Raw genomic sequence first — 10,747 nt, forward strand, 5'->3', positions numbered from 1 at the left:
GTAATACTTCCTACAGCTTTAGATATTACAAACACGACGAGCTCATGACGTCTGAAGCATTGTTTTAAGTAAACTACTTCTAGCTGTTGATTCTTCAGTAATGACAGTAATCCGGTAAGTAAAACTTACAGGAAGCGTCTCCGTAACTCCAGAACTCGTCATTAAGAGGAAAATAGGAACAAACAGCTGTAGAACCAGATACATGTTTAGACTGTTTTGCTTCCCTCAATCTTTACCAACTAACTTCAATAATTTCTTCATCTAAACCATCAACCTGCCTCTTAGACCCCATCCTGACTAGGCTGCTTAAAGATGTTTTACCCTTAGTCAGCACTTCTATACTAGATATGATCAATCTATCTTTATCACATTAAACTACTATTAAGGTTTCCCAGCAGCCGCGGAGGAAACGTAGATTCACCTGATCACCGTCAGCTCAACAAATCAGGTTCTTTCAGACCTTTATTATGTTTGTTGTATCAGAGCAGAGTCTCCGGGTTTAATACGAGAACGTTCACTTCTTCCCTGAAACTGATCTGATGTGGAGATGGAGTAGTGGATAAGATACATGCCTTTGGTGCGAGACCCGGGTTCAAGTCCACTGAGACACCATTGTGTCCCTGAGCAAGACACTTAACCCTTTGTTGCTCCAGAGGCGTGCGACCTCTGACATGTATAGCAATTGTAAGTCGCTTTAGATAAAAGCGTCAGCTAAATGTAAATGATGAATCATCATTTAACATCATTAAAACCGTTCAGGTAAGATATCCACAAACAAACTCGAGTTTAGAACCAAGAGAAGAATGAAATCAGTCTGAGCCGTTAGTGGAACGTTTTCTTTGCTATGATCAGTGTTTTTATTTCTACATGCTTCTCTGAAACGCACAGAAATGCTGCGTATAAATTTTATGCATCAAGAGAAATACTGTATGTAAAGACAGTTCCCGGTTTCAGAGACAGAACTTCCTCCTGACAGACTCGTGAACGGGCCAATGAGGAGCCAGCCAGCGTGTGTGTTGAATTAAGAACTTTATTGATACAGGTAAGTGAACAAACATAAAAATATTGTACAGACACAGAAGAAGACAGACAGAGACGAGGAGCAGCTTCACTTCTGGAAGGTCGAGTGCAGATGAGCTTTAAAGGCTGAAAGAGACAAACAGCTGTTAGAACCAAATCTCCCATCAGCCCCTGCTGCATTCACACGCCTAACAGTTCCAGCTGAAACAAAACTGATCAGCTAGTGCGGGGCCCGTTCCCAGGGGCCGACGCGCGTCTCACCTGCAGCAGGTCGACAGGCCAAATACATAAATCAATACTTTGAAACGGATCTCAGTCAGGACGGCAACGTGTACATCACTTCCTCCTAGAGTTTTTACTTTGAAAAGTTCTGAAAGACATTCAACAGTCGTCAGAAACGGCTTCGGGAGACGTGACGAGTGAAGGACTTCCTCTGCGGGGAAATAAGCGTCCACAAGTTCAGGATGCGGCTCGAACGCAGCTCATGTGAAACTGTGTCTCCGAAGAAACTGTGCATTTTAGAAGCAAAATGAAGAGGCCAGATCTGTGAAGAACAACTTCTTCGTAAACAAGGTGACCCTGAACACGCTGTGCAGATCTAAGTGGAGATGAAAAAACTAAATGTCCTGTTTTCCCAGCAGGTAATTTTCCTGACATTTTATTTTACTTTTCATGGACACGTGCAACATGCTGAATACGTCCTGTGAATATAATCCAGTTAATCTTACTGCCATACTGTTTAATTACCTTATCCTGAAAACCGGACGTTGGCACGTGTGTATCCTCGCGCTACATTCACCAAGTCCAACTTGATAAATTATTTTGTATGTGGGACTCGTGTTAACAATAAAAGATTTAACAGCCTCTCTGCCGGCAGGACGCTCTGCAGCTTTTACCATAAAGGTTGTAATACCTGAGCCACTAAATCTGGAAACGCAGTTCAAACCCTCAGTTAACGTGACCACAATTACCTCAAAAGAAAAGTGGTCGTGTCGAGTCGGACGCCACGAGTGAGCGAGCGTGCGGGTTCACAGCAGCGGCTTAAACACTACGTTCCAGGTCGTTAATGTTAATTCGTTTCAGTTCCTTGTGAAACTACCAGCTGAGCGCTGCTGGACTTTAACCTCATGACAGTTCACGGTCCTCACCTTCCTGGTCGTCCCAGAGTTCAGCCGCCGCCGTGTTCAGAGGACTCTCGTTGTTCGGTTCTGAGGAAACAAACAAACTGTTAGAACGCCAGCCGAGCCGACACGCCCGCCGCTCATCTCCAACACAAACCTTTTAATAAATCCTTTGTTATCGTGAGAGTTTCTGAAACTACTTCAGACCAACGATCACAGGTTGTTGGTGGTTCTAGTCTGAGGAATAATTGATTATAATTAATGTCACAACACTAATGACTCCAAGTTACCGTCGGTCTGTAACGTGTTCGTGTTGTTACTAACAGGAATATCAACTTCATTTCTTGTTAACTTGTTGTCAACTCTCGTCTACACGAGTTTAAGTGATGCAGCGTGATTAATAACTGAATTTTCACGCACACATTGAGCGAGCGAGGTAACACTCGCTGCGCTTCCTCTCCTCGTTCTTCACAGAACATCTCTGCATCAGAGCAGCGTGTCAATCAGCAGCTGCGTAGCGAACGAGAAATATTCTGGTAGTAAATGTGCTGAGTCGGTTACAGCGTGTAAGGTCGGTCTGCCCCCACCAGGCTGCACAGCTTCTACAGCAGCTAAGTTGGTTAACGTTAGCTCAGTTTATAGAAACTAACTGGTAGCTGTGTTTTATTTACACAGCTGATGCATGCGTGTTGCTCAACGCAGCGACAAACCGGCGCAGTGAAACAAAATAATTAGAATAACGGGCCTCATTAACCATGACGTTTTAAAGCGCCGCTAACAGTGACGTACAGTAATCACTGCATCGCCATCAGTGACGTGGCGAGGTCGTGAGCAGAACGCTTCTCTTCAGGTGAACCGGACAAACTAACCGACCTCAGGTAAATTAAAAGCTGGTGCGGCAACAACACACAGCCGCTGATCAGCACGAGCGACAGGAGAGAGGTTACCTCCCAGCAGGCTCTGGATGGACAGCAGGATGGAGCGCACGTCGTACAGCGCCGACCATTTGTCCTTCAGGATGTCCAGACAGATGAAGCCTTGTTCGTCCACGTTGGGATGGAAACACGCCGTGACGAACTTCACACGAGGAGCCTGGTACGGGTACCCAGCCGGGAACTCCAGAGACAACCTGTACCTGAGGCCCTCGTACACCTGAGGACAGACACACACGTCAGCGTGAGAGAGAGACAGACACACACGTCAGCGAGAGACAGAGACAGACACACACGTCAGCGAGAGACAGAGACAGACACACACGTCAGCGAGAGACAGACACACACGTCAGCGTGAGAGACAGACACACACGTCAGCGTGAGAGAGAGACAGACACACACGTCAGCGAGAGACAGAGACAGACACACACGTCAGCGAGAGACAGAGACAGACACACACGTCAGCGAGAGACAGACAGACAGAGTGAGAGACAGACAGACAGAGTGAGAGACAGACAGACAGAGTGAGAGACAGACAGACAGAGTGAGAGACAGACAGACAGAGTGAGAGACAGACAGACAGAGTGAGAGACAGACAGAGTGAGAGTGTATGGGTGTGCGCACCGTCCCCTGAGCTCCGTCGATGGTGCCGATCCATTTGAAGAGATTATCAGATTCTGGAAACGCTGAGATCCCCTTGTCACCTGACATCTGCATCATCAACAGAGAGGTCACATGATGTCATCAACACAGAAAAACAAGTTGAGAAGTCAACTACGACTCCCAGGGTGCATTTCACCAACAGCTGAAAATACTGTCATGTGTGCTGCCAACAGCAGGAGGAAGAAAAAGACGGCTGGCGGGGCAGATGGGCGACTGAGCGCGTGCCGGCGTCACGCCGGTCATGTGCAGTTTTGGGAGAATGTTTCATTTCTCCGTAACGTTCATGTACCGTTGGTATTTTCAGAATCACGTCACATTTCCAGTAACTACAAGGCAGCGGCCAGATATTTTTTGGCCCCCCATCTGAACACAGGGGCCCCGTAACGTCTCTGCACCAGCAACAATGTTCGCCACAGAAAGGTCCACATTTACGCCGGCTGCAGGAGGAGCCTGAACTACACACGAGACAGCTGCTGTTACATCTGAACATCTGGCTGTTAAAGGTCCAGTGTGGAATATTTCTGAGGGTCTGACAGGAACGCAATCTAAGACCAGGACCGTCTTCGGAGGTTCAATTTTATTTAGCGCCAAATCACAAGTTCCCTCAGAGCACTTTTCATAAAAGAGCAGGTCTAGACCGCACTCTGATGTTATTTACAGAAGTGCTGTATAAAGACCTCCCATAATGAACCGTCGTGTCTTTATCGCCTTAGAATGAGACATTTCTGTCTTCAGACACCGCGTCGTGTCGTCACATTCCTACGGCAGCCGACAAAGGACAAACAGTGCTACAGAGCGCGTTTCATCTTCACTGCTTGTATATAATCCCAGCAGTGTAGATGCCCGTCACCACACTGAATGCGTCCGTAGAAGAAGAGGAAACCATAATAATAATAAAGTGTCGGCTGTAGTCGGTGTGGATTCCCAGATGGAAGGCTCTGATGTGGGCCAGATGTTTTCAAAGCGGAGCTGAAGCTGGACAGGTTAGAGGGACTTTAGCTAGCTGGAAGCCACCATCACAGAGAGGTGACGCGTTTCCCCGTCAGTGGTGGAAAAATTGTATCATGTGACTTGTGGTTATTGTGGCGGCTGAACTGGATGAAGAGACAAACAGATGTTAACTCACCATCAGGGTCATGAGCTCCTGCTGTAACCTGCAGACACACAGAGACACAGTTAGCACCTGAAGTCTTCGTCATCATCGATAATGTCCAAAAAGCTTAAAGACAAAACATGTCTCCTTTTTTCAGTCATTGAAGCCCTGAGAGAGAAACATTCTCTACATGCCCTCTAATTATTAATGCTAAGGACTCACTCCTAACTACCATCATCACCTTGTTTTACACAGAACTTTCATTTTTTACAACTCCAGTCAGTCATCAGGGACACCTGACACTGCTCGGTCCGGTCAGCGGGACACACGGACCGGTACCGCAGTCTCTCACCGTTTGGACACGGCGCCTCTGGCCGCGCTGCCGCCGCTCTCGCTGCCCTTCAGGGCGGCTGTGGAGGAAGCTGCTGCTGCTGCTGGGTCCAGGTTCTGAGAGGCCATGAGTGCTGGTACCGGTACTGCTGGAGAGAGACGGACAGACAGCTGATGACCTCCGCCTTCACGGAAAACACATTTCCTTCTCGTTAGCACACAGCTGCTACATGTTAGCTACAGGACGTAACGTTCCCACTGAAGAACGTTTACCGGTTGAACCGTAACCTAAGTTACACAGCCCGGCGATACCGGGGTTCCCCGGTAGGTCAGTTACCGGTAAGCTAGTTAGTAGTAGCTTGTTTAGCTCCGGGTCAGTTTTAGCTCCGTGCTAACTCCGGTAGCGCCGTTAGCTCAGCCGGCTAACTGAACGTTAGCTCCGCTGTTAAGACAGTTTATTGTTCCCGCCACCGACAGAGAAACTAACCGCTGCCTCCGACCCTGTACGGACGGACTTTCCCGGGAGTATAAAGCAGGTGAGACGCTACCTGCGGGACTCACCGTGTGTCGCCTGACCGGAGCCGCTTCTCCTCTGAGTCTAACTGAAAACGCTCCCGCCCCCCGGTTTAAACCGGCTCTGTCTCACACACACAGCCAATCAGCGCCCGACTTTCAAAAACAAACCTTTTCCTGCTAACCAATGACAAGAGCGCGCGAGGAAGAAACAGTGATGTGATTGGGCAGGAGGGACTTCTTCGGAACGCAACGCAACCCGACCGAACTACGTTTTGACGTCACAGAGTTGAGATTCAAAAACACATTTTATATTTTGCAGAAAACAAATTTAACAACGCGAAGATAACAAACAACAACAAGGAAATAACTAAACAAACAAACAAACAAAAGATCTGACCGGGGTCCAGTTAAACAACAACACCTCTGACTTTAGTTTAGTTTAATATAAAGAACGAAAGTGTCTAAAATGCACTCAAATGTGTTTTTCAAATTCAAATTAGCTTTATTGGCATGAATGTAATAACAACATTGCCAAAGCACCATATATACACAACATAAGAACAATCAGCCCCATACATTTCATTAAACAATTAAAGCGTAAAGTAATCAAAGTGTATGTGTGTTTGTGTTTAAAAAAAAAAAGTTAAAAATTAAAATAAATAAATAAACAAAACAGTAAGCGTGTGTGTGTGTGTTTGTTAAAATAAAATATTAAAAATACAATAAATAAATAAAACAGTAAGCGTGTGTGTGTATGTGTTTTAAAATATATATATATATATATATATATATATAACTTTTTTAATATATATATATATATATATATATATATTAAAAAAGTTTTTAAACACTGTCAGTCCTCCATCTTTACTGGATCCGGTATGCTGAAAAACAAAGAGTTTGAATTTTGAAGGAGCTGCTGGTTTAAAAAGAGGCGCTGAGCTCAGGGTGGGTTAACTGATAACACAGACAGGGTTTGTTTCTTCTTATTTTTATTTTGGTTTAGTTTTTCTTCACTAATAGAATTCAGTTGTTGAGTCTCTACCCGGTTCGGCAGGGGGCGGTACGATCCTGTACGAGTCACGGTTACAATCCGCCATAAACCCAGAAGAAGACGTCTTGTTTTTGTTTTGGAGTGTTTCCGGTCCTCGCGCTCAGCGAGAAGATGAACGCGCCTCCAGCCTTCGAGTCGTTCCTCCTGTTTGAAGGAGAGAAGAAGATCACGATCACCAAAGACACCAAGGTCCCGAACGCCTGCCTGTTCACGCTGAACAAGGAGGACCACACGCTGGGCAACATCATCCGGGCGTAAGAGCTAACTCTGCTAACAGCATGCTAACATCATCCGGGCGTAAGAGCTAACTCTGCTAACAGCATGCTAACATCATCCGGGCGTAAGAGCTAACTCTGCTAACAGCATGCTAACATCATCCGGGCGTAAGAGCTAACTCTGCTAACAGCATGCTAACATCATCCGGGCGTAAGAGCTAACTCTGCTAACAGCATGCTAACATCATCCGGGCGTAAGAGCTAACTCTGCTAACAGGCGCAAACAGCTTCTGGTTTCACACACAAATCAACACAACCCTCCATCAGTCCAGCTGAAGCCAAAACAAACATTTAGCTGATGCTGAATTAACGACAACATGATGCTGGTTTGTTAAAAATATGAGCTGATGCTTCGTCAGGTCTGTCAGCGAGAAGCAAAGCAAACAACTTTTAAAATGCTTGTTTTTCTGAATGGAGTTTGGCTCGAGCAGGGCTATGCTTTCACAGTAAAGTACAACGACAGCTGGAATCCAGATACAGACGCACCTTTTCTGAACTTCCAGGCAGCTCAGCCTCCTCTCTTTTCTCCCAGCAGCCTCTGTGGTGTCGCTCTGTGAGAGCTCTGCAGCTTTAATGTAAAGAGAAGCCGTAAACTCTGATCCGCTAAACGCTCCATTATCTGACTAGAATCTGGTGCGGCTGCAGGTGTTTGGTCCAAAGCTCCGGTTCTCTGTCCTCTACTCGCTCTGAAGCCTTTATATTATAAGAGGAAGACGTCCGTGATGAAGACCAGTCGGTCTGCAGCTCACATGAAGTACTTTAATGTATGCAGTATCTGGTACACTGAGTATTAGGAGATGTGATTAATACCACTGTTCTTCTTCTTCGGTTCAGTTTATAAAGGGCCACTTAACATTTATTCATAGCAACTTACAGCTGCTATACATGGAGCAACGAGGGGTTAAGTGTCTTGCTCAGGGACACAGTGGGGGATTGAACCCAGGTCTCTCACACCAAAGGCAGGCAGCTTATCCATTGCGCCATCACCACCCCTGGTCCATATGAACGTGACCGACACAAAAACATCTTCATGTTCATCTTATTACACATTAATATTTTATAGCTAAAAAGTGTCTCTCTGTGTGTGTGTGTGTGTGTGTGTGTGTGTGACAGTCAGCTGTTGAAGGATCCTCAGGTTCTGTTTGCTGGTTATAAAGTTCCTCATCCTCTGGAACACAAGATCGTCATCAGAGTGCAGACCACACCTGACTACAGTCCACAGGTAACACACACACACACACGACTACAGTCCACAGGTAACACACACACACACACACGACTACAGTCCACAGGTAACACACACACACACACATGACTACAGTCCACAGGTAACACACACACACACACACACGACTACAGTCCACAGGTAACACACACACACACACACACACACGACTACAGTCCACAGGTAACACACACACACACACACACACACACACACGACTACAGTCCACAGGTAACACACACACACACACACACACACACACACACGACTACAGTCCACAGGTAACACACATCTGGGGCCTGTACCACAAAGCATGAAGTGAGGTCAGCAAGGTAACTTGGTCTTCAGTACCACTGCGGTGGTTCACGTCTTCCCCTGAAGTGTCGCAGACGTGAAAATAACTGGGTTAGTTTTTCTGAATATTCTGAGCACACAGTTTGTTCGGTCAGTTGAAATGAACATTCAGTTTATTTTAGGTCAGGAGCTCTCTCGTATACACATTCTATCTTTTTCTACCTGTGCAGGTATTGTGGGGTGAGTTTCACTGTCTGAGCAGGATTTTTGGTTTTGTTGCTTGAAGTTAATTTAGAATGATGTTTGGAACACGTTAATAATTTTAATCTGATGTTTTGTTGACAGGAAGCGTTTACGAACGCCATCACTGACCTCATCAGTGAGCTTTCTCTGCTGGAGGAACGCTTCAGAGTCGCCATCAAGGACAAACAGGAAGGGATCGAGTGACGTCCCGCCGTCCTCGTGATGTCACTTCCTGCCTGCAGCACATCAGATCGTCCCCAAGCTTCCTGTTTGATTATTGTTTGTTTATTTTTCTAAATAAAGTGTGTGATGTCACAACCTGCAGGATTTGGTGTGTGACGTAATGACAGACGCCATTCTCTGAGGTCAGCGTGGCGTGATTTAAAGATGAAGTTACATCAGCATGTTGCTTTAATGTCTGAAGAATGAGCCCAGTAAAGCAGTGAAACCCAGACGTGAAGCTTTACAATTCAGAGACAGGAATATTGTCATACGACTAATTACTCTCAAAAGACAGTAACTACTAATCTGTAATGGACGCCGTGTTGGTATAGAGCTCGTAATCAGGGCCAATGGTTCATTCAGTTCTCCTGTTTTTATGATGTTCCCCACAGATCAGTTCTATCTGCGGATCAGGTGGGTCTCTGTCATAAAAATGATCTTTCTGATTAATGGGGAGGTCGGGGTGGTGAAACAGGATGAATCAGCTCCACATTTAGAAAGACGATGTGCGCTCACGAGGAACAGCAGCATAATTTCACTGATTATTTAAATCTCTGACAGGATGACAGCAGCTGATCAGGAAACCCTTAAACATACAATTGCATTTACAGACCATCCACGATAAAAACGATGCAGAAAAATAGAAATGTGAGGCCCCCAAAATGTCTCTTATTGCGAGGAGCCCAGCTCCCTCTGGCTCCTGTAGTTTGCACCTCGCCTACAATCTCAACCATCGAACTCCAGAAACAGGAAATGATGTTTTCACTCACAGATGTTTTTCCGGCTGCTGAAATGTTTCAGTGCTGGTGAATTATTAAAGATATGAAACACCACTTAATGTCGGGCTGCAAGGCGTTACAGTAACGTGCGTTACTGAGATTGTTAAGTGAGTTACTGAGATTGTAACGGGCGTTACTGAGATTGTAAAGTGAGTTACTGAGATTATAAAATGCGTTACTGAGATTAAAACGTGCATTACTGAGGTCGTAACGTGAGTTTTTGAGATTGTAACGTACGTTACAGTAACGTGAGTTACTGAGATTGTAAAGTGAGTTACTGAGATTAAAACGTGCATTACTGAGGTCGTAACGTGAGTTTTTGAGATTGTAACGTACGTTACAGTAACGTGAGTTACTGAGATTGTAAAGTGAGTTACTGAGATTGTAAAATGCGTTACTGAGATTAAAACGTGCATTACTGAGGTCGTAACGTGAGTTTTTGAGATTGTAATGTACGTTACAGTAACGTGAGTTACTGAGATTGTAAGGTGTGTTACTGAGATTGTAAAGTGAGTTACTGAGATTGTAACGTGCATTACTGAGATTGTAACGTGCGTTACAGTAACGTGCGTTACTGAGATTGTAAAGTGAGTTACTGAGATTGTAACGTGCGTTACAGTAACGTGCGTTACTGAGATTGTAACGTGAATTACTGAGATTGTAACTTGCATTACTGAGATTGTAACGTGTGTTAAAGTAAGGTGCGTTACAGAGATTGTAACGTGAGTTACAGAGATTGTAACGTGAGTTACTGAGATTGTAACGTGTGTTAAAGTAACGTGCGTTACAGAGATTGTAACGTGAGTTACTGAGATTGTAACGGGCGTTACTGAGATTGTTACGTGCGTTACAGTAACATGAGTTTTTGAGATTGTAACGTGCGTTACAGTAACGTGAGTTACTGAGATTGTAACGAGCGTTACAGCAAAGTGAGTTACTGAGATTGTAACGAGCGTTACAGCAAAGTGAGTTACTGAGAT

At 45.2% G+C, this 10,747-nt stretch overlaps 2 protein-coding genes across 4 annotated transcripts; one reads left to right on the forward strand and one right to left on the reverse strand.

The window, feature by feature from the left end:
* Positions 1-1,012: 1,012 nt before the first annotated feature.
* ube2c (ubiquitin-conjugating enzyme E2C) lies at positions 1,013-5,788 on the reverse strand. Of its 3 annotated transcripts, none has more exons than XM_038697769.1 (7): positions 5,721-5,788; positions 5,182-5,308; positions 4,863-4,890; positions 3,698-3,784; positions 3,089-3,293; positions 2,169-2,228; positions 1,013-1,146 (listed from the first exon to the last, which is right to left on the reverse strand). In XM_038697769.1, the coding sequence occupies exons 2-7, from the start codon at positions 5,286-5,288 to the stop codon at positions 1,109-1,111; spliced, it is 525 nt and encodes a 174-aa protein (XP_038553697.1). In that variant the 5' UTR covers positions 5,289-5,308; positions 5,721-5,788; the 3' UTR covers positions 1,013-1,108. The 3 variants fall into 3 exon arrangements, with proteins under 3 accessions (XP_038553697.1, XP_038553698.1, XP_038553699.1); XM_038697770.1 differs by having other exon boundaries at positions 5,182-5,305; positions 5,721-5,742; XM_038697771.1 differs by lacking the exons at positions 5,182-5,308; positions 5,721-5,788 and adding an exon at positions 5,071-5,161.
* Positions 5,789-6,785: 997 nt separating this feature from the next.
* Positions 6,786-9,090, forward strand: polr2j (RNA polymerase II subunit J). Its single transcript, XM_038697733.1, has 3 exons — positions 6,786-6,983; positions 8,118-8,226; positions 8,869-9,090. The coding sequence occupies exons 1-3, from the start codon at positions 6,841-6,843 to the stop codon at positions 8,968-8,970; spliced, it is 354 nt and encodes a 117-aa protein (XP_038553661.1). The 5' UTR covers positions 6,786-6,840; the 3' UTR covers positions 8,971-9,090.
* Positions 9,091-10,747: the final 1,657 nt, after the last annotated feature.

This window comes from Micropterus salmoides, unplaced genomic scaffold (genome assembly GCF_014851395.1).
Source record: "Micropterus salmoides isolate LMB-PRFRI ecotype aquatic unplaced genomic scaffold, ASM1485139v1 Ms_hic_scaffold_4, whole genome shotgun sequence".
Classification (NCBI taxonomy): Eukaryota; Metazoa; Chordata; class Actinopteri; order Centrarchiformes; family Centrarchidae; genus Micropterus; species Micropterus salmoides.